General features: G+C 45.1%; 1 protein-coding gene across 1 annotated transcript in view; it reads right to left on the reverse strand.

The window, feature by feature from the left end:
* The window catches only part of LOC112230347 (protein kinase C alpha type), a 245,119-nt gene that overhangs the window by 56,653 nt on the left and 163,776 nt on the right, over positions 1 to 24,690 (reverse strand). The window contains exons 6-8 of the mRNA XM_024396599.2: positions 13,179 to 13,335; positions 12,932 to 13,066; positions 11,202 to 11,295 (exon numbers count right to left, since the gene is read on the reverse strand). Of these exons, the coding sequence (XP_024252367.1) occupies positions 11,202 to 11,295; positions 12,932 to 13,066; positions 13,179 to 13,335 (386 nt within the window). The remainder of the gene's footprint in view (positions 1 to 11,201; positions 11,296 to 12,931; positions 13,067 to 13,178; positions 13,336 to 24,690) is intronic.

A 24,690-nucleotide genomic window follows, 5' to 3' on the forward strand; every position in this document is an offset into this window, starting at 1 on the left:
ATAAAGGTAAAATAAATAAAAAAATAAAAATAACACCAAAGCACTGAAACAATTGATCTCGGGAGCACAGGTCGCTCATAACACTAACCCACTGACGCAAAGGAACACGTTATTTCAGGAGCACAGGTCGCTCATACTGGGTTTTACAACAAAGTGCTATGGGGACATCTAGTGTTAAATGGTGGAAACTACAACTGTGGCTTTCTTACTACGTTTCTTTCTCTCACTAACAAAAGACAAAAAAAATGCATTCAGAATCATTTTGAGTTTGTCTAGAGTGCCATTTCCTTTACAAGGGGTCAGTTTGACAAATTCCTAAGCAAAAGTCAAAGACCTCAAACTGACACTATGAAATTTAGGGTCTAAAACCATAAACCAGCATGTCATAAATGATGTGTTTCATGATAACTTTATGTAATGAATCAGAATACATTCAGAAAGTATTCCGACCCCTTGAATTTTTCCAGATTCCAGATGGTTGTCCTTCTGGAAGGTTCTCCCATCTCCACAGAGGAACTCTAGAGCTCTGTCAGAGTGATCATCGGGTTCTTGGTCACCTCCCTGACCAAGGCCCCTCTCTCCCAACTGCTTAGTTTGGCCGGGCGGCCAGCTCTAGGAAGAAGCTTGGTGGTTTCAAACCTTTTCTATTTAAGAATGATGGAGGCCACTGTGTTTTTGGGGACCTTCAATGCTGCAGAAATATTTTGGTACCTTTCCCCAGATCTGTGCCTCGACACAATCCTGTCTCAGAGCTCTACGTACAATTCCTTCGACCTCATGGTTAACTTTTTTGCTCTGACATGCACTGTCAACTGTGGGACCTGATATAGACAGGTGTGTGCCTTTCCAAATCATGTCCAATCAATTGAATTTACCACAGGTGGACTCCAATCAACTTGTTTAAACATCTCAAGGATGATCAATGGAAACAGGATGCACCTGAGCTCAATTTCGAGTCTCATAGCAGAGGGTCTGAAATGTAAATAAGGTATTTCTGTTCTTTATTTGTAATAATTTTGCTAAAATAAAAAAAATAAAACTGTTTTCACTTTGTCATTATGGGGTATTGTGTGTAGATCGATGAGGAAAATAAGGCTGTAACGTAACAAAATGCGGAGAAAGGGAAGGGGTCTGAATACTTTCTGAATGCCCTGTAAACTGCGCTGTATTTGATTCAATGCACCTCCAATGCAATGCATTTTAAAACCTGGCTTGATTACTGCCCTCTTGTAGATAAGCGATGAACAAACGTGAGAGAAATCAACTCCTCAAGTCAAAGTTTGTTGGTTGCGTACACAGTTTAGCAGATGCGTTAGCTAGCCGGTCCAACGAAATGCTCGTGTTGATAAAGACATAGTAAAAGCCACGTTATGGCCCTAGAAATCCACACTGAACAACTAACTGTGCTGTCCATCTTTGTATTGACCTCTCATTGCTATAGGCACACAGCTTAAAACTTCCACCCTTGTACTGCTCTAGTATAGAACAAGCAGCCCAAAATAACCTATAGGCCAAAAAGGAGGAAGATTTTAAAAAAATATGACCAGATAGTGATGAGAAATAAATAAAAAAAACAGACAAAAAGTTTGATGACAGACAGATGTACATCATAGACAGACAGACAGACAGACAGACGTACATCACAGACAGACAGACAGATGTACAGACAGACGTACATCACAGACAGACGTACATCACAGACAGACAGACAGACAGACAGACGTAGATCATAGACAGACAGACAGACAGATGTACATCACAGACAGACAGATGACAGACAGACAGATGTACATCACAGACAGACAGACAGACGTACATCACAGACAGACGTACATCACAGACAGACAGATGTACATCACAGACAGACAGACAGACAGAGACAGACAGACGTACATCACAGACAGACAGACAGACAGATGTACATCACAGACAGACAGACAGACAGATGTACATCACAGACAGACAGACAGATGTACATCACAGACAGACAGACAGACAGACAGACAGACAGACAGACAGATGTACATCACAGACAGACAGATGTACATCACAGACAGACAGATGTACATCACAGACAGACAGACATCACAGACAGACAGACAGATGTACATCACAGACAGACGTACATCACAGACAGACAGACAGATGTACATCACAGACAGACGTACATCACAGACAGACAGACAGACAGACAGATGTACATCACAGACATCACAGACAGACAGACAGATGTACATCACAGACAGACAGACAGACAGATGTACATCACAGACAGACAGACAGACAGATGTACATCACAGACAGACAGACAGATGTACATCACAGACAGACAGACAGACAGATGTACATCACAGACAGACAGACAGACAGATGTACATCACAGACAGACAGACAGACAGACAGACAGACAGACAGACAGACAGACAGACAGACAGACAGACAGACGTACATCACAGACAGACAGATGTACATCACAGACAGACAGACAGACGTACATCACAGACAGACAGACAGACAGAGACAGACAGACAGACAGACAGACAGACAGACAGACAGACAGACAGACAGACAGACAGACAGACAGACAGACAGATGTACATCACAGACAGACAGACAGACAGATGTACATCACAGACAGACAGACGTACATCACAGACAGACAGACAGACAGACAGACAGACAGACAGACAGACAGACAGACGTACATCACAGACAGACAGACAGACAGACAGACGATACATCACAGACAGACAGACAGACAGATGTACATCACAGACAGACAGACAGACAGACAGACAGACGTACATCACAGACAGACAGACAGACAGACAGACGTACATCACAGACAGACAGACAGACAGAAAGAAAGACATCACAGACAGACAGACAGACAGACGTACATCACAGACAGACAGACAGACAGACGTACATCACAGACAGACAGACAGACAGACGTACATCACAGACAGACAGACAGACAGACAGACAGACAGACAGACAGACAGACAGACAGACAGACAGACAGACAGACAGACAGACAGACAGACAGACAGACAGACAGACAGACAGACAGACAGACAGACAGACAGACAGACAGACGACAGACAGACAGACAGACAGACAGACAGACAGACAGACAGACAGACAGACAGACAGACAGACAGACAGACAGACAGACAGACAGACAGACAGACAGACAGACAGACAGACAGACAGACAGACAGACAGACAGACAGACAGACAGACAGACAGACAGACAGACAGACAGACAGACAGACAGACAGACAGACAGACAGACAGACAGACAGACAGACAGACAGACAGACAGACAGACAGACGACAGACAGACAGACAGACAGACAGACAGACAGACAGACAGACAGACAGACAGACGACAGACAGACAGACAGACAGACAGACAGACAGACAGACAGACAGACAGACAGACAGACAGACAGACAGACAGACAGACAGACAGACAGACAGACAGACAGACAGACAGACAGACAGACAGACAGACAGACAGACAGACAGACAGACAGACAGACAGACAGACAGACAGACAGACAGACAGACGTACATCACAGACAGACAGACACACAGACAGACATCACACACAGACACACAGACACACAGACAGACAGACAGACAGACAGACAGACAGACAGACAGTACACAGAAAGACATGGATGGGAAACATTTACTAACAATCTCCTTCCAACCAGTTATAGCCCAATGGGGAGTCCCCGATTCCCACCCCCTATATCCCCACCCGCTTTCCCTGTGCCCTAGTCCATCCAGGTTAGGTGTACGCGGCTGCAGTATATACACAGACACCCGCTACACAGTTGAGGGAGGAATAGGAGTGAGAGGTCCAGTTGGTAGAGCACGGTGCTTCCAACGCCAGGGTTGCGGGTTCGACTCCCACGGGGGACCAGTAGGGGGAAAAAAGATTGAAAATGTCTTCACTCACTACTGTCAGTAACTCTGGATAAGAGCGTCTGCTAAAGGACCAAAACACGAAGAGTAGTACAGAAGAGGTGGAGGACTAATAAGACGAGGGGAAAATGGGATAAGGGAGAGAAGGAGAAGAACAGAGTGTGTTTGTGTATGTGGGTGGTGGGGTTGGCTGCAATGTCCCTGTAATGAACAGGCACTGAAACATGTGTCCATCGTCCTACACTTCTGTCCTTGGGGTCTGCAGAGGTTAAGGCCTGTTTTCCTATTGGATGATATGAGGAAGTCGCCCTGTGGGACAATTGTATTTTCAGCATATTGTATTTGTATACTGTCCTATTTTATTGTGGAAGGAGCCTACCTGTACGTATACAGTACCAGAAACGCTATCTTTGTAGAGAATAACATTTATATAAAAGCAAAGAAATATACATTTGTATTGTAGGACAATTTTCAGTCACATTTCCCTTCCAGCTTGACAGCTTTTCACTTGGTTTTCTCAACACTAGACGAGGCTGTTTACAGCTCAAGACAATGATTTACGAGAGCAATTCGTGCCATCTGATGGCTCTTGTTCTTGTGCTAATTCCAACCCCACACTGAGAACAAATTGTTAGTAAACTGGATCTATTTGCAGTAGCCTTAAACCACATACAAATGATCAGAGCAGAAGAGAGTGAGAAAGCGAGTGATTGGACACAAAGGAGGAAGACAAAAGAGGAACAGAGGCAAGGAAAGGAGACAGCGGATGGGAGGACGGGAGCGAGGAGAGGAGAGATACCTTTAGGAAGTGATAGTTAATTTGGCAATCCTGGAAGAGAGGGAGAGAGACGGGGGAAAAAGGGAGGAGAGAAACTCAGGCATTAGATTTGACAAGACAAAGGGTGGGCATCTAGAGGTCTCACAGAGCACAGATGAGAGGTGAGAAAGTGTTACGCTAAGGGAGAAAAAGGAAGAGAGAGAGGGGCAGGCAGAGAGAGAGAGAGGCAGGCAGAGAGAGAGAGGGGCAGGCAGAAAGAGAGAAGAGCAGGCAGAGAGTGAGGAGGGAGACAGGGGAAGAGCGATAGGGAGAGACCGGAAGAGAGAGAGAAAGAGAGAGAAAGCTACAGTGCCTTGCGAAAGTATTCGGCCCCCTTGAACTTTGCGACCTTTTGCCACATTTCAGGCTTCAAACAAAGGTATAAAACTGTATTTTTTTGTGAAGAATCAACAACAAGTGGGACACAATCATGAAGTGGAATGACATTTATTGGATATTTCAAACTTTTTTAACAAATCAAAAACTGAAAAATTGGGCGTGCAAAATTATTCAGCCCCCTTAAGTTAATACTTTGTAGCGCCATCTTTTGCTGCGATTACAGCTGTAAGTCGCTTAGGGTATGTCTCTATCAGTTTTGCACATCGAGAGACTGACATTTTTTCCCATTCTTCCTTGCAAAACAGCTCGAGCTCAGTGAGGTTGGATGGAGAGCATTTGTGAACAGCAGTTTTCAGTTCTTTCCACAGATTCTCGATTGGATTCAGGTCTGGACTTTGACTTGGCCATTCTAACACCTGGATATGTTTATTTTTGAACCATTCCATTGTAGATTTTGCTTTATGTTTTGGATCATTGTCTTGTTGGAAGACAAATCTCCGTCCCAGTCTTGGGTCTTTTGCAGACTCCATCAGGTTTTCTTCCAGAATGGTCCTGTATTTGGCTCCATCCATCTTCCCATCAATTTTAACCATCTTCCCTGTCCCTGCTGAAGAAAAGCAGGCCCAAACCATGATGCTTCCACCACCATGTTTGACAGTGGGGATGGTGTGTTCAGGGTGATGAGCTGTGTTGCTTTTACGCCAAACATAACGTTTTGCATTGTTGCCAAAAAGTTCAATTTTGGTTTCATCTGACCAGAGCACCTTCTAGCACATGTTTGGTGTGTCTCCCAGGTGGCTTGTGGCAAACTTTAAACAACACTTTTTATGGATATCTTTAAGAAATGGCTTTCTTCTTGCCACTCTTCCATAAAGGCCAGATTTGTGCAATATACGACTGATTGTTGTCCCATGGACAGAGTCTCCCACCTCAGCTGTAGATCTCTGCAGTTCATCCAGAGTGATCATGGGCCTCTTGGCTGCATCTCTGATCAGTCTTCTCCTTGTATGAGCTGAAAGTTTAGAGGGACGGCCAGGTCTTGGTAGATTTGCAGTGGTCTGATACTCCTTCCATTTCAATATTATCGCTTGCACAGTGCTCCTTGGGATGTTTAAAGCTTGGGAAATCTTTTTGTATCCAAATCCGGCTTTAAACTTCTTCACAACAGTATCTCGGACCTGCCTGGTGTGTTCCTTGTTCTTCATGATGCTCTCTGCGCTTTTAACGGACCTCTGAGACTATCACAGTGCAGGTGCATTCATACGGAGACTTGATTACACACAGGTGGATTGTATTTATCATCATTAGTCATTTAGGTCAACATTGGATCATTCAGAGATCCTCACTGAACTTCTGGAGAGAGTTTGCTGCACTGAAAGTAAAGGGGCTGAATAATTTTGCACGCCCAATTTTTCAGTTTTTGATTTGTTAAAAAAGTTTGAAATATCCAATAAATGTCGTTCCGCTTCATGATTGTGTCCCACTTGTTGTTGATTCTTCACAAAAAAATACACTTTTATATCTTTATGTTTGAAGCCTGAAATGTGGCAAAAGGTCGCAAAGTTCAAGGGGGCCGAATACTTTCGCAAGGCACTGTATTTTCTTAGACCAAACTTGTCTCAGTCAGACAGACACAGTAGTAGCTGTAAACAACAACAGGAAGTGACATCAGCCCATTAACCCCAAACCTCTTGTGCATACCAGCCAAAGTGAGAATGATCTTTTACAATGCACATACATTTGTGAAAGACATGGAAGAATATAATGCCACACATACCAACCTTAAGATATCTTGTCAGTGGGCCACAGAAATAGACCAACTAGACAGGATTACAATTAAGCACTATAGACAGGAAAATCTTGAGCCCTCACACTCTCTAGTTCACATTGCTTCATATGTCTAGCCTGGTAACCCATGGCAATCCAAGCAAACACAGCACAGCACGTCCGGATACCAAAGGGTTGTTCATTTGAAATAAATTAGGAGAAAAACAACAAACTGAGTACTTAAATAAGAGACGTGCTACAATTTGGGTAACATCCATTCCGCCACGCTAACCCCTCCATCCCTCCACTCTAACCCCTCCATCCCTCCACTCTAACCCCTCCATCCCTCCACACTAACCCCTCCATCCCTCCACTCTAACTCCACTCTTACCCCTCCATCCCTCCACTCTAACCCCTCCATCCCTCCACTCTAACCCCTCCATCCCTCTACTCCAACCCCTCCATCCCTCTACTCCAACCCCTCCATCCCTCCACTCCAACCCCTCCATCCCTCCACTCCAACACCTCCATCCCTCCAAACACCTCCATCCCTCTACTCCAACCCCTCCATCCCTCTACTCCAACCCTTCCACTCTAACCCCTCCAACCCTCCACTCTAACCCCTCCACTCTAGCCCCTCCACTCTAGCCCCTCCATACCTCCACTCTAACCCCTCCATACCTCCACTCTAACCCCTCCATACCTCCACCTCTCCACCCTACTCCCTCCATCCCTCCACTCTACCCCCTCCATCCCTCCACTCTACCCCCTCCATCCCTCCACTCTACCCCCTCTAACCCCTCCATGCCTCTACTCTAACCCCTCCATCCCTCCACCCAAACCCCTCCATCCCTCCACTATAAACCCTCCATCCCTCCACTATAAACCCTCCATCCCTCCACTCTAACCCCTCCATCCCTCCTCTAACCCCTCCATCCCTCCACTCTAACCCTCCATACCTCCACTATAACCCTCCATCCCTCCACTCTAACCCTTCCATCCCTCCACTAACCCTTCCAACCCCTCCATCCCTCCACTCTAACCCCTCCATCCCTCCACTCTAACCCCTCCATCCCTCCACTCTAACCCCTCCATCCCTCCACTCTAACCCCTCCATCCCTCCACTCTAACCCCTCCACAATAACCCCTCCATCCCTCCACTCTAATCCATCCCTCCACTCTAACCCTTCCACGATAACCCCTCCATCCCTCCACTCTAACCCCTCCATCCATCCACTCTAACCCCTCCATCCATCCACTCTAACCCCTCCATCCATCCACACTAACCCCTCCATCCCTCCACTAACCCTCCATCCCTCCACTCTAACCCCTCCATCCCTCCACTCTAACCCCTCCATCCCTCCACGCTAACCCCTCCATCCCTCCACGCTAACCCCTCCATCCATCCCCTCCATCCCGCTAACCCCTCCATCCCGCCACGCTAACCCCTCCATCCCGCCACGCTAACCCCTCCATCCCTCCACGCTAACCCCTCCATCCCTCCACGCTAACCCCTCCATCCCTCCATGCTAACCCCTCCATCCCTCCACGCTAACCCCTCCATCCCTCCACGCTAACCCCTCCATCCCTCCACGCTAACCCCTCCATCCCTCCACGCTAACCCCTCCATCCCTCCACGCTAACCCCTCCATCCCTCCACGCTAACCCCTCCATCCCTCCACCCCTCCATAACCCCTCCATCCCTCCACTCTAACCCCTCCATCCCTCCACTCTAACCCCTCCATCCCTCCACCCCCCTCCATCCCTCCACTCTAACCCCTCCATCCCTCCCCTCTAACCCCTCCATCCCTCCACGCTAACCCCTCCATCCCTCCACACTAACCCCTCCATCCCTCCACGCTAACCCCTCCATCCCTCCACGCTAACCCCTCCATCCCTCCACGCTAACCCCTCCATCCCTCCACGCTAACCCCTCCATCCCTCCATGCTAACCCCTCCATCCCTCCATCCCTAACCCCCCTCCATCCCTCCACGCTAACCCCTCCATCCCTCCACTCTAACCCCTCCATCCCTCCACGCTAACCCCATCCATCCCTAACCCCTCCATCCCTCCACGCTAACCCCTCCATCCCTCCATGCTAACCCCTCCATCCCTCCACGCTAACCCCTCCATCCCTCCCCTCCATCCCTCCATCCCTCCATCCCTCTAACCCCTCCATCCCTCCACTCTAACCCCTCCATCCCTCCACTCTAACCCCTCCATCCCTCCAACCCCTCCATCCCTCCAACCCCTCCATCCCTCCACTCTTACCCCTCCATCCCTCCACTCTTATCCCCCCCTCCATCCCTCCATCCCTCCACTCTTCCACTCTACCCCTCCATTCCCTCCCCCAACCCCCCATCCCTCCACTCTAACCCCTCCATCCCTCCACTCTAACCCCTCCATCCCTCCACTCTTACCCCTCCATCCCTCCACTCTAACCCCTCCATCCCTCCACTCTTACCCCTCCATTCTTACCCCACCACCCCTCCATCCCCGCCACCCCTCCACTGTAACCCCTCCATTCCTCCACTAACCCCTCCATCCCTGCACTCTAACCCCTCCAACCCCTCCACTCCAATCCCTCCATCCCTCCACTCCAACCCCTCCACTCTAACCACTCCATCCCTCCACTCTAACCCCTCCTTCCCTCCACTCCAATCCCTCCTTCCCTCCACTCCAACCCCTCCTTCCCTCCACTCCAACCCCTCCTTCCCTCCACTCCAACCCCTCCTTCCCTTCACTCCAACCCCTCCTTCCCTCCACTTTAACCCCTCCACTCTAACCCCCCATCCCTCCACTCCAACCCCCCATCCCTCCACTCCAACCCCCCATCCCTCCACTCTAACCCCTCCATCCCAACTCTAACCCCTCCATCCCACCACTCTAACCCCTCCAAGTGATAATGACACACAGTACACTAGTGTCCATCTGAGGGAGTTCCCAGTCATACTTCATCAGCAAGACTAGCCACCCAGAGGGCCCTGCTGGGTACACAGTGTGATGTCTGTGGCCCCAGGCCGAGTCTGCACTCAACATGACGGAGAGGTGTACGGGCCATGGATGGGTCAAGCTATTCATCAATACTGTAGTCTCGTTACTGTTAACAGGCTCTGTCTATTGGACAAGGCTCAGTCAAAATATAACACAAGGCCATCAGCTGTGTCTACCTGATGAAACCAAAGGACAACACAAGAGTAACTGAAAGAAAATAAATAACAGTTTGAGAATGAAAACCTAATGCAGAGGTGGTTTGAGAACAAAATAAATAACATACTCAATATACTTTCAAATGACTAAAACCAAATGGAAACGGGGTAGAAATGATAATCAACCTATATACATACAGTTTCTCAACTATCCAGCTCTCTAACAATCACTAGACAGTCACGGAGCATCGAAGATTCCAAAAAACGATAGAGTACTATTTTTAGAAAAATTTTACGACGGCAAGGAAATGTAACATATTTTCACTGCGGCCTTCCGTTAATGACTGAATGCGGCCCCAGGGCCAAAATGAGTTTGACATTAATGCCCGTAAGACAAGTGGTGGATATCTTTCTATCCATATCATTCAATCAATTATGGAGCTTTTGGAATATAGTTCATTCCAATATAAACTAAAAATGATATTCTCAGGATTAACGAACAAATCCTTCCTGCCCAAATCCGTGTTCGTGCTGATGAAGTAGCAGCTTTACAGTGACACCGGTCTGAGTCACCCCTGATTCTAGAACAGCGGGGGTCAAAGGTCAACCCCTACCATATTCTATAAGCCTGTATCTACAAAGCTGGATATACTATTGTCTTGGAGGACGAGAAAAAGACCACCGCACCTTTGAGCCACCCAGAATAATTAATAACGAGGCAGCCTCTCATTGGGCGCCTGGAGACAGACGAGCGGCACAACAGAGTTTTAATTAACAGCCCTGTTTCCATGGAGAATCCATGGCCCTTTCATGTCCAGATTCTCCGGGACACACAGTGCTTACGGTCTGGAGGGGGATGGTGGCCAACATATTTGTCATGGAGAAGGGCCAAATTCAATTATGCCAGTTTAATGTGGTTGTGGAGTGGCTTTGGTAGAAGCTCAAGGACTTAATATGATGAGTTCACTTAGTCATGGTCACAAACATAACATGTAGATATAACCAGGAAAAAACACACACGCGTTACTGAATAAAACGGAAGTCACTCATACAAACTATCAGGCATACAAAGAAACGTATCACGACGTGTAATAAAAATCACAGAATGTTCGATGAAAAGCAGGATGGGCTACAGTAACCAACGATTATTCAGATAATATGTTCTCCAGTCTGGTCTCTGAGGCCTCACCTCAAACTTCTGTCGGAGCTCCTCGTTCCCGTCATCCTCCTCTGAGATGGGCACGTTGTAGAACTCGCCCTCCTCTTGGTTCAACATCTTGTACCTGAGAGAGAGAAAAAGAGAGAGAGAAAAAGAGAGCATTCGTATTTCAATTATGATTGCTTACAAAAACAACATTATGGATGTGAATCCAAGCCCATGGACTTTCTGAGACCCAGCTTGCTATTTATAGTGCAGTCGATAAGCGTTAAAAGTAACAGAATGTTTCTAAGAGCCAGCATAAAAACATCTCAACAGCCTATAAAACCCAGAAAGAGATGTTATACCCAGAGACAAAAAGCTAGGTATGGAGCGGCCATTAGTTGACGTCTCTGCATTCCTCCCTCCCTCCCTGCATCACTTCAACCATCTGTCCCTCTCTAAACCTCCGGATTCCTACCCACTTGGCCCAGACACATAGTTCATTACAAAGCAATAGTCCCTCTGGCTCCAGTGCATTGGGCCAGAATGATCCGTGAGTTGGCGGCGCTCATGAAACACATCACTATTTATGACCCACAGACATCAGATGGCACCTCAAAGGGCACTGAGCTGTGGAGATAAAGTTCACTGTTGCTGTTGTGATTAATGATCGGTTGGCACCAGACTGAGATATAAGGGACCACAACGCCAAGAGGCTCTGTGATGATGACCAACAATGACATGGAAATGCAGGTAAGTTGAGAAGAAGGGACTTACATCCGAAAGATAATCTTGATTTATCACTGCACTTTTCAAATAGAAATCGCTATAAAAAAATATCAGATTACAGCTGTGATTGCTTCAAACCGATAAACCAGGATCAATTAAATTAATGTTCTTTAAGATCCCTTCTTCGCTATTAACATAATGACTGCTACTCATCCGGCAGTCTACAAAAACACAACACAAAAAAAATTTGACAAATGCAATGCTCTCTGTAATTATTGGGACAGTGAAGCAGGACATATACTTCTTTTGGCTTTATACTACAAAAGTCTGGATTTGAAATTAAAACAATGATGGTGAAGTTAAAGTGCAGACTGTAAGCTTTAATTTGAGGGTATCGTCATCGATATCGAACCGTTTAGAAATTACAGCCCTTTTTGTACATAGTGCATCCATTTTAGGGGAGCAAAAGTATTGGGACAAATTCTGAATGAATCGTCAATAATGATGAGTGAGAAAGTTACATAAATATTATACCCCCAAGACACGCTAATCTCTCATCATTACAATAACTGCGGAGGTGAGCATCTTTTGGGGGGTATGGTATTTGTGCGTCTATCACTTTCTCAGTCATCATTGTTCACGATACATAGTATACTATACTATAGCATACTATAGTTTGTTAATTAACAAGAAATTTGTGGAGTGGTTGAAAAACAAGTTTTAATGACTCCAACCTAAGTGTATGTTAACTTCCGACTTCAACTGTAAGTGAATTTGTCCCGATACTTTTGCTCCCCTAAAATGGAGGTATAAAAAGTGCTGTAATTTCTAAACGGTTCATCCGGTATGGATGAAAATCCCTTTAAATTAAAGCTGACAGTCTGCACTTTAACCTCATAGTCATTGTTTGATTTTAAATCCAAAGTTCTGAAGTAAAGAGCCAAAAGAAGAAATAAAGCTTCACTGTCCCAATAATTATGGCAGGCACTACATATTCCCTAACAGATAGAGGAACACTGCATTGGAATGTCATCTAATGTTGTACTTACCAGCCACACACAGGAGATTTGATCAGCTCTGACACGCCGAAGGACAGGGAGCCCATGAAGTCGTTCCTGGTAGTACGGTCCCAGTCCCACACCTCCACAGACAGCCTGCGGTCCTTATCTGTAGCCTTCAGCTTGCTGGAATAACACACAGACATATGTACAGTGTTAATGATAATGACTACATTACCCATAATACACAAATGTGAAAGGGGCCTAACATTGTGCCCAGGGGTACACCTCAACTCACAATGTAAAAGACTCATTCCAGGTGGGATTGAGGTTGGCGAGGATGGTCTTGGTCTTCTTCTTGGTCTCATTCTTGGGATCTGGGATGAGCTTGAGCTTGACGTAAGGATCAGACGAGCCGTTGGGGTCCATGGGGATCAGATTTCGACCTTCGCCCACTAATGGAGAAACAACAGAGGGAAAAGGTTGATTTTGAACTAATACATTGTACAGTGGTAAAGGTGACATCATTTCTTGTACAGTGGTATACTTTGAGAGGAGTTAGTGTGTTCTTTAAAGTTGCCTTGTAACAGCATGATGGATTTAATAATGGGCATGGAAATTCAATAATCAGGAGATATTTTATAAAAATAACCCATATGTAGACAGCATAGAAACCTGCTAGAGATGGTTATACAGTATATATTGTTGTTACTATTTCAGTAGTACCAGCCTCCCCGTCTCCCTCCTTGTGGTCCTGTGTTTAGCCATGTTCAGCAAACTGTGCACAGACACCAGGGACATTAGCACCCCATTAGCACTCTGGCTCCCAGAGCCATGGAACACAGCCAACCACTTTACATTATGCAGGGAATCGCCACGGAGACCAAGCCACTGAACGCCTGCCTGGCCAGGCAAGCCCTTAAGCCCAGGAGACCCGGAGACAGCTTCTCATGTGGTCCTGTCAATCAAATGCTGGCCCTGACATAAGGGCTTGTTGATAATAATGCTAGATTGACCTTTGACCCAGAACGAGAGCAGATAAGCTACTAGAGTAAAACTGCATAATGGATGCCATTTTGTCACGCTGTGTTGATAGGGTAGAGTAATAGACTAGAGTCTTTATTATCTCAGATGGGCAAATCATTTTGCAGCACATAGTAAAAACACAATGAACACATGACAATAAATACACATAAAAACTATATACAGTTGAAGTCGGAGGTTTACATACACCTTAGCCAAGTACATTTAAACTCAGTTTTTACAATTCCTGACATTTAATCCTAGTAAAAATTCCCTATTAGTTAGGATCACCACTTTATTTTAAGAATGTGAAATGTCAGAATAATAGTAGAGAATTATTTATTTCAGCTTTTATTTCTTTCATCACATTCCCAGTGGGTCAGAAGTTTACGTACACTCAATTAGTATTTGGTAGCATTGCCTTTAAATTGTTTAACTTGGGTCAAACATTTCGGTTAGCCTTCTACAAGCTTCCCACAATAAGTTGGGTGAATTTAGGTCCATTCCTCCTGACAGAACTGGTGTAACTGAGTCAGGTTTGTAGGCCTCCTTGCTCGCACACGCTTTTTCAGTTCTACCCACACATTTTCTATTGAATTGAGGTCAGGGCTTTGTGATCGACACTCCAATTCCTTGACTTTGTTGTCCTTAAGCCATTTTCCACAACTTTGGAAGGATGCTTGGGGTCATTGTCCATTTGGAAGACCCATTTGCGACCAAGCTTTAGCATCCTGAGTGATGTCTTGAGATGTTGCTTCAATATATCCACATAATTTACCCTCCTCATGATGCCATCTATTTTGTGAAGTGCACCAGTCCCTCTTGCAGCAAAGCACCCCCACAACATGATGCTGCCATTGCTCCCAAGGATGAACCAGACACAGGTACACATCCAATTGACTCAAATTATGTAAATTAGACTATTAGAAGCTTCTAAAGCCATGACATCATATTCTGGAATTTTCCAAGCTGTTTAAAGGCACAGTCAACTTAGTGTATGTAAACGTCTGACCCACTGGAATTGTGATACAGTGAATTATAAGTGAAATAATCTGTCTGTAAACAATTGTTAGTAAAATGACTTGTGTCATGCACAAAGTAGATGTCATAACCAACACTATAGTTTGTTAACAAGAAATTTGTGGAGTTGTTGAAAAAACAGTTTTAATAACTCCAACCAAAGTGTATGTAAACTTCCAACTTCAACTGTATACAGCATTGTGTAGACAGGAAGTAGACCTCATACCAGGCATGAATAGTCAGTCCATACCTAACAGTAGAGAACTACAGCTTATTGAGAAGGCTGACAGCAGCTGGCATGAAGGAGACTTTTGACCTGTTAGTTCTACACTTAGAGAGCCTGTATCTGCGCTTTGAGGGAAGTAACAGAATTTCAGCAAACAGAGGATTCTGGGAGTCCCACAACTAATAAATATCAATAGAAACTGTAAGTTTCTATAGTAATTTATATTAAGCTATAGCAGTTATATTACCTAAATGCATTTTCAACTAAGTAATTATATTTCCCTCACAACACCAAACGTATTGAAAATTAAACCATAACCTACTATATACATATATATATATATATATATACATTCTATATACATAACAAAGGGGCTACATTTTTGCCTGGGATTGTCATATGAGAGTGAATTAAGTTACGAGACAATTCGATAAGCCTTGTGCAAATAAGCTTTAAACTTGCTTCCGCCTGTCCCTCCCGCTTGCACCTGTGCTTGGGGATTCGTCTCGTTTGGATAGCGGGTGATGCTGTATGCTGTCAGAGGTGAGAGAGGGCTGGAGGGGGAGGACACCTCATTGGGAGAGACAGGGGATCATACCAAATGTCTCCCTATGCTTTACATTGTGCACGACTTTAGACCAGAGACATACAGGGGGTGGGTTTGCCATTTGGGACTTAAAGCAGAAGCTATTCTTCCTTTGGTCCAAACAGGATTAAAACAATTACATCTGAGCCGCAGCCTACACCATAAATAAAACAATTACATCTGAGCCGCAGCCTACATCATAAATAAAACAATTACATCAGAGCAGCAGCCTACACCATAAATAAATAAAAAACACATCATACCAAACATTATTACATCCCACCGCTGCCACCAAATGTCATCCCTGGCAGGACAATGCATATATGAGGAGACGGATAACCACAAGCAGACAAACATATTAGCAACCAGGCTAACTCGGACCTAACCTGCTAACGGAACTAGGCTGGAAATGGGGGATAATGTGTTGAAGCTATGATGCGTCTCAAATGGCACCTTATTCCCAAATACCGTGAACTACTTTCGACCAGAGCCCTATAGTCCCTGGTCAAAAGCAGTGCACTATATAGGGAATAGGATCCCATTAGAGACAGCCATAGAGTCATTCTAGCCTACACTTGGCTAGGTAAGGAACCTGATCCTCCCCTCGAAAGCATGCGCTGTGTCATTTTAGCATAACTCTTTGTCATGCAATACTGACAGTAGGTGAACTATGAAGATAGTGATGTGTCTTGATAGCTGCTTCTAAAGTGTATAATGTGTGTCCTGGGAATGAACTCATTCACCTGCAAAACCTAATGAGAATACATGGGAACCGCAGTTTTGTAAATACCAATAAATGATTGCATCCGCGTACACACATACTGTGTGAACATACAATGTACAGATATATTCAATAGGCTTATGTTTATACTATAGTTGAATTGGTATAAATACAACACACAACATCTCCGTATAGGTCCAAGGTAAAATACTCCAAATGTACAGGTGACCAATGACCATACCTTTTTCAACACACTCTCTCTTAACGGACGCGACTTTAACTGTCCCAATACAAAAGGTTAGGTTTTGAATATTTAAAAAACGGTTCCAAATAAAGGTGTAGGCAAAGCGCTAGTAGCCAAGTGACCTTTGAATAAAGGCCTTAAGTTTTGACAGCGTGGGCGGGGAGACAGCAGCATGATACTACCTGACTGGACTCTGGTGTGTGGACTACGTGAGTGTGTGTGAGCGTGCTTGTGTGTAGAACCTAACTCCAGCAAAAAAAGTGATTTAACTGCTGGTGTATAAACCCCCTTTGTTCTCGCGTGCCCAGACAATAATATTGTTAACTCAAATTTGAGCAAACCCTCCGTGTTCTCTTTAAAAATGAATCTCCATTTCCATTAGCAGCCAGTAGGAGGAACCCTCGATTCTCCAACAGAACGTCTTGTCTGTCTGTCTGCGCTGCGTGCATCTGACTCTGCTATCATAACAGCTGTATAACATGCTACCTACCACCTGATGAGCGGCACACGATACACGTAGACTTATCTGGATGGAATTACAGTTCTTATTGTATAATCTACAGTACTGAATTGTAATATACAGTAACGGTCAAAAGTTTTACAACATCCTACTCATTCAAGGGTTTTTATTTGGACTATTTTCTACATTGTAGAATAATAGTGAAGAGATCAAAACTATGAAATAACACACATATGGAATCACGTAGTAACCAAAAACAAGCGATAAACAAATCAAAATATTTTTTATATTTGAGATTCTTCAAATTGACACCCTTTGCCTTGATGACAGCTTTGCACACTCTTGGCATTCTCTCAACCAGCTTCACCAGGAATGCTTTTCCAACAGTCTTGAAGGAGTTCCCACATATGCTGAGAACTTGTTGGCTGCTTTTCCTTCACTCTGCGGTCCGACTCATTCCAAACCATCTCAATTTGGTTGAGGTCGGGGGATTGTGGAGGCCAGGTCATCTGATGCAGCACTCCATCACTCTCCTCCTTGGTCAAATATCCCTTACACAGCCTGGAGGTGTGTTGGGTCATTGTCCTGTTGAAAAACAAATGGTAGTCTCACTAAGCGCAAACCAGATGGAATGGCGTATCACTGCAGAATGCTGTGGCAACCATGCTGGTTAAGTGTGCCTTGAATTCTAAATAAATCACAGACCTTGTCACCAGCAAAGCACCCTGACACCATCACACCTCCTACTCCATGCTTAACAGTAGAAAATACACACGCAGACATCTTCAGTTCACCTACACCCCGTCTCACAAAGACATGGCGGTTGGAACCAAAGATCTCCAATTTGGTCCAGACCAGAGAACAAATTTCCACCGGTCTAATGTCCATTGCTCGTGTTTCTTGGCCCAAGCAAGTCATTTCTTCTTATTGGTGTCCTTTAGTAGTGGTTTCTTTGCAGCAATTTGACCATGAAGGCCTGATTCACATGGTCTCCTCTGAACAGTTGATGTCGAGATGTGTCTGAACTTGAACTCTGAAGCATTAATTTGGGCTGCAATTTCTGAGGCTGGTAACTCTCATGAACGTATCCTCTGCAGCAGAGGTAACTCATTCCTGTGGCGGTCCTCATGAGAGCCAGTTTCATCACAGCACTTGATGGTTTTTGCGACTGCACTTAAAGAAACGTTCAAAGTTCTTGACATTTTCCATATTGACTGACCTTCATGTCTTAAAGTAATGATGGACTGTCATTTCTCATTTGAGCTGTTCTTGCCATAATATGGACTTGATCCTTTACCAAATAGGACTATCTTCTGTTTACCCACCCAACCTTGTCACAACACAACTGATTGGCTCAAATGCATTAAGAAGGCACGCCCGTTAATGGAAATGCATTCCAGGTGACGACCTCATGAAGCTGGTTGAGATAATGTCGAGAGTGTGCAAAGCTGACAAAGGCAAAAGGTGGCTATTTGAAGAATATCAAATATAAAATATAATTGTGTGTTCACTATTATTAAACAATGTAGGAAATAGTCCAAATAAAGAAAAAGCTTTGAATGAGTACGTGTTGTAAAACTTGAGACCTGTATGTGCATATAAAGCCTTATTTTAGTAGCCTGACACATTGGTTGTGCATCACACGACTCCGACAATTCTATCTCCTACAAGTCTACAAGAGTATCTCCTACAAGTGTGTGTCAGTCAGTGACGGAGTCCTCACTGACACACTGGGACATGAAAGGGGGAAAGGCCTCAACGCCACCGTTACCTTGGATACCAGAGTCTCGAGGACAGTCTCCTTATAAAAAGTGCCTTGGATTCAAAAGAACAGGCACTTGTTACGTGATTACTGCGGCCCTCGTCTGAGTGGGTGCGGTATTATTGAGTGATAGACCGAGATAACAGAAGAACTGAGTCAGACAGAGCTGTGTTGGTTAGAACCGTTCTCTTTTCAGACCCTTTTTCTCTTTCAGTACATTGGATTGTACCAAATCACATCATATTCTGCACACACATACTGTATGTAGCAGATGTTATTGCGGGTGTAGCGAAATGCTTGTGTTCCTCGCTCCGACAGTGCAGTAGTATCTAACAATAGACAACAATACACACAAATCTAAAAGTAAAAATGAAGAAATATAGAAATATTGCAGGAGTTTTGCAGGAGCTTTGCGACTATTCTGCAGTTGTCCATACAGCACGCATCTTTGTCCATTGGTCCTAAATCCAACGGAACTGACACACGGAGACATTAGAATGTGAAGTCAAACATAAAGAGCTCAGGGAGTGACCACTGTCCGAACGACTGGGCTGGTTAACGGGGGCTCATTTGAGCTTTGAGGACACAAAGTTGTTGTTCTGAAACCATCGGAAGAGGGGGCGGGTATGTTAGCCAGTCACCAGGTTAACAGGGGTGGGGGGTGTCAAAGGGAGGGAGGGAAAAGGGTGCGAGTGTGTGTGAGAGGGGCGAGAGAGAGAAACAGATGGTTGTGGGTGTATACATTCAGACACAAAAACTCCCTTATCTATCCAAAACAAAGGTTAAATAAATAACCGTCTGTTTGCGTACGAGTCTGTATGTAAGTGTACGCTTGTGTGTGTGTGTGAGTGTACATGTATGTGAGTGAGTGTGTATGGTTATGAGTGTATGAACTTGCTAGTATGTGATTCTATCCCTGTGTGTGTGTGTGTGTGTGTGTGTCCCTTCAGCACAGTGTGACAGGTGTGGAACAGGGAGTGTCATCTGGCGACAGCAATCCCTGACTGGTGTAGAGTCGTGCGGCTCAACGGCAAAGAGAGAGAGAGACAGAGACTGGGAAAGTGGTGCTCAGTAGAGAGCCAGGCAGCCGGGCCAGCCACGGAATACCAATGACATGGCTGCCTGTTGGAAGTCTCTGCCAGGAGAGAACCAGCCCAGCCACAAAGTTCAGCTGCTCTGTTCTCTCCGTCTGGGAGCCCCACTGAGGAGTCAGGGTGTGTGCGTGTGTGCATGCATTTGACTCTGTGTGTGTGTGTGTATGTTGCAGGTGAGAACGCGTGCATTTCAGTTTCCATGCACATGTCTTTGAAGCGACAAACTACAATAACCTATTATAAACTACTATACATATATTGCCTGGTGTCTTTCGACTAAAAAGCGCCTTCAATAGAGATTGTCCAATCAGCCTGCCTTTCAGTCCAGGACTAAGGCTTTGTCTGTGTCCGGCCTTAGGCGTGGTCCCCATGGCATCGTACAGAGAGCCACAGAGTGTGAAGGTTGTGATTATAGGAGTGAAGGCTGGCTGGCTGTGGGACTAGGGTGTGGGCTTAGATACAATAACTCCTCTGTGGCAGTTGGCTGCTTGCCCTCTTCTGGGTTTCTGTAGACTTTTTAAATACACGCCCAGTGTGTCTACTGTACACATTCTGTATATTGGATAGCAGGTCTGTTTTATGACAGTGGAGTCAGTGGGAGCAGTAGTGTCGAGGTGGACGGCTGTGGTGCTGTATAGGAACTCTTCTGGTATAGGCTGGGACTGTTTTGGGTTACACACTGCCCCCTGTCTTTGGAGGTGAGATTTAGTAGGTCAGACAGGTAATAAAGGTGCAATGAGGTTCAGTGACCTAATTTGTGTCCGTAGCCACAACGGTCACAGCCATCACCGCCGTCAACATCGTAATCACCGCCAACAGCGTCACCACCACCACCATCTAGGGAATTCCTCATTTGCCTGCAGTGTTTCTACGAACAAACCCCATGATTTAATCATCACCCCATACACGCAAACCAGGCTCGTTCTGAATCACAGGAACGCAATCAAGATTTTATTTCATTCCTACGCCTGGTTATTACAGCTGATGACTCACAGACCCTGCCCACTACGGTGCCCTGCTAGGGTCATTACCAACAACAGTGAAGTATTTAGTGGAGATGGAAAACATTAGCATAAGGAAAAAACTGCTGGCCTCATGGAGGGAAATACTCTGCCAATTTATACTGGCACTAAGTAAATTGAATCCACATAACAGACTACGTGGGAGTGGGAGGGGTAATGGAATGCAGGCAATGGTTGCATCCCAAATGGCACCCTATTCCCTACATAGTGCACTACTTTTTGTATGCATCCCAAAATGGCACCCTATTCCCTGGTCAAAAGTAGTGCACTATGTAGGGAATAGGGTGCCATTTTGGGAAGCAGGCCCCGTTTCAGCTTCTCTTTGTTGACTAGAAAAGACAGCACTATGGATCCTGAGAGCAAGTGCTGTATAATACACGGCAAAATCTGATTGGTTGTAAATGTGATTGACAGCTCACAAAGGCCCGTCGGCCAAGCTGGACAGAATTTCTTCAGCATTCGTGACAGAAAAGGCAGAGGACTTATTGAATGCAGAATATGGTTTTCTGTATGCAGGGGGAAGAAAAGCCGTGGATATGGCATTGATAGCCAAGGGTGGTAGACCCAACATTCACCTTTGCGCAGTTCTACAACATCTGACAAAACGTGCTATTGACTAGACAGCGGTAGAGCTAACACTCCCGAACTGCCAACACATGTCAATCTTCCTGCCACTTGTCTAGTATTACCTCAGAGAAACTACCGAACGACGTCTGCCATGTAACATATTCTGATGCCACGTCAATCACGCTGCCTTGAGTCTGACAGTGCACCCGTGGCTTCTATATCATGTTACGAATCAGAGATCGAAAGACTCGGGAGAGACAGAACACAGGAAAGCTGCCATTGTGAATAAAAAAATATATAATGAGGTCGCGAAAAGACAATTAGAACAAGAGGAGAATGAGGCCCAGTTCCATTATAATTTCAGGGACTGAAAGTGAGAAAGAACAGTGGGATGAGGCATAACGACATCCAAAAGAGAGCGATGGATGGAAAGGGGTGCAAAAAAGAGAGACAAAAGGCAAGATGGAGAGAGTGGGAAAGACAACTAAAAAAGCAGGAGATTGAAACGTGTTTAACCAAAAAGAGGGAAGCAGATCCCGAAAGAGCCTGGGGATGAGGGGATGGTTCTAGATGAGGTTTTGCAGAGCCGATCCGTGAGTCAGAGCAATTACACCTTTCATCCACACACACACACACACACACACACGACTAACAGGTCAAATAAATACACAATGAGTAACGATACCAGTACAGAGCACAAAACCAAACATGCACACAGACAGACCGATATCGGTCTGGTCTGTATTCATGTTTTTATGAGTTTGTTTGTCTGAGTGTGTGTTTATGAGTATTTGTCAGTCTCTGTGTGCATCACTCTGAGCCAACCAAATCTCCTTCTTCTCTCCTCCAACCTACTATGTCCAGAGTTACAAAACAGCAACAGAAACACTGTCACCCTGTCTTACATAACCCCGGACTCAATGAACAAAGGCTGAGGCCCGAGACAAAACAACCGAACACACACAGAGAGAGAGAGAATGGACTCTGTGTTTGAGGGAAGAACTGAAGGAGGAGGGCACATACCCCGAGCTTTGTCCTCAACCGGAACAGAACAGAGCTGGTTCTGTCCAGTTAGCTCCCTACGGCACCATCCTGTCATAGTAATTTCACCCGTTTGGCAAAAACACATCACCCCACTCTGTGTTCAGTGTTTTGCCTTTCCTGTGAGCATTTCACCCTCTCTGTTCTCTCCAACTCCCCCGTTTGATACCTTACTCTCTCGCTCTCTTCATCTCCCTCACTCATCCCTCTCTATGTGCTCCCTCTCTTTCTCTGTTTCTCTCTCATTCTCTGTTTCGCTCTCTCGCCCTCAGCCTCTCGGTCTCTCCTTCTCCAGGCATCATGGAGAAGTCAAGTGGAGCCACCCTTCTTCCTGTGCCAGAGTCGCAGTCACCACCTGTCCTCCGTGGAGACATTCTGGTGACGAGTGACGTCACGGACGCTATTGGGGGTCTCCCTGATGCAGGAAGGAGAGGTGTCATAGGCCAGCTGTCCTCCTCACCCTTACCAATGAAGGTATGATTATAGAACCTCGAAGAGGCAGGGTGGAGTTTGTGTCACAGGATGAGAGTGAGAGTGTGGGTTTGTGCGTGCGTATGTGTGTGTGTGTGTGTGTGTGAGAATAAAGATATGATTAATATCGTAAAGAGGCAGGGTAGAGTGCATGTTCTGTAGGTGCCTGAGTGATGGCTCTGGGTTTGTTTTCTTTATCGGTTTAAAAAAAGGTAAACCACTAAGTTCCTCAGCTCAATACACAGAGCACTTAGAGCTGGTGAGATACAGTGGGGCAAAAAAGTATTTAGTCAGTCACCAATTGTGCAAGTTCTCCCACTTAAAAAGATGAGGCCTGTAATTTTCATCATAGGTACACTTCAACTATGACAAAATGAGAAAAAAAATCCAGAAAATCATATTGTAGGATTTTTAATGAATTTATTAGCAAAATATGGTGGAAAATAAGTATTTGGTCACCTACAAACAAGCAAGATTTCTGGCGCTCACAGACCTGTAACTTCTTCTTTAAGAAGCTCCTCTGTCCTCCACTCGTTACCTGTATTAATGGCACCTGTTTGAACTTGTTATCAGTATAAAAGACACCTGTCCACAACCTCAAACAGTCACACTCCAAACTCCACTATGGCCAAGACCAAAGAGCTGTCAAAGGACACCAGAAACAAAATTGTAGACCTGCACCAGGCTGGGAAGACTGAATCTGCAATAGGTAAGCAGCTTGGTTTGAAGAAATCAACTGTTGGAGCAATTATTAGGAAATGAAAGACATACAAGACCACTGATCTCCCTCGATCTGGGGCTCCACGCAAGATCTCACCCCGTGGGGTCAAAATGATCACAAGAACGGTGAGCAAAAATCCCAGAACCACACGGGGGGACCTAGTGAATGACCTGCAGAGAGCTGGGACCAAAGTAACAAAGCCTACCATCAGCAAGGGCATTGAAGATGAAACGTGGCTGGGTCTTTCAGCATGACAATGATCCCAAACACACCGCCCGGGCAACGAAGGAGTGGATTTGTAAGAAGCATTTCAAGATCCTGGAGTGGCCTAGCCAGTCTCCAGATCTCAACACCATAGAAGATCTTAGACCATAGAAAACCCACTGTTCCTAGGCCGTCATCGAAAATAAGAATTTGTTCTCAACTGACTTGCCTAGTAAAATAAAGGTAAAATTAAAAAAAATATTTTAAAAAGTCTGTGTTGCCCAGCAACAGCCCTAAAACATCACTGCTCTAGAGGAGATCTGCATGGAGGAATGGGCCAAAATACCAGCAACAGTGTGAAAACCTTGTGAAGACTTACAGAAAACGTTTGACCTCTGTCATTGCCAACAAAGGGTATATAACAAAGTATTGAGATAAACCTTTGTTATTGACCAAATAATTATTTTCCACCCTAATTTGCAAATAAATTCATTAAAAATCCTACAATGTGATTTTCTGGATTTTTTTTTCTCATTTTGTCTGTCATAGTTGAAGTGTACCTATGATGAAAATTACAGGCCTCATCTTTTTGAGTGGGAGAACTTGCACAATTGGTGGCTGACTAAATACTTTTTTTGCCCCACTGTA

The sequence above is a fragment of the Oncorhynchus tshawytscha genome, linkage group LG32, assembly GCF_018296145.1.
Source record: "Oncorhynchus tshawytscha isolate Ot180627B linkage group LG32, Otsh_v2.0, whole genome shotgun sequence".
NCBI classification, from domain to species: Eukaryota; Metazoa; Chordata; class Actinopteri; order Salmoniformes; family Salmonidae; genus Oncorhynchus; species Oncorhynchus tshawytscha.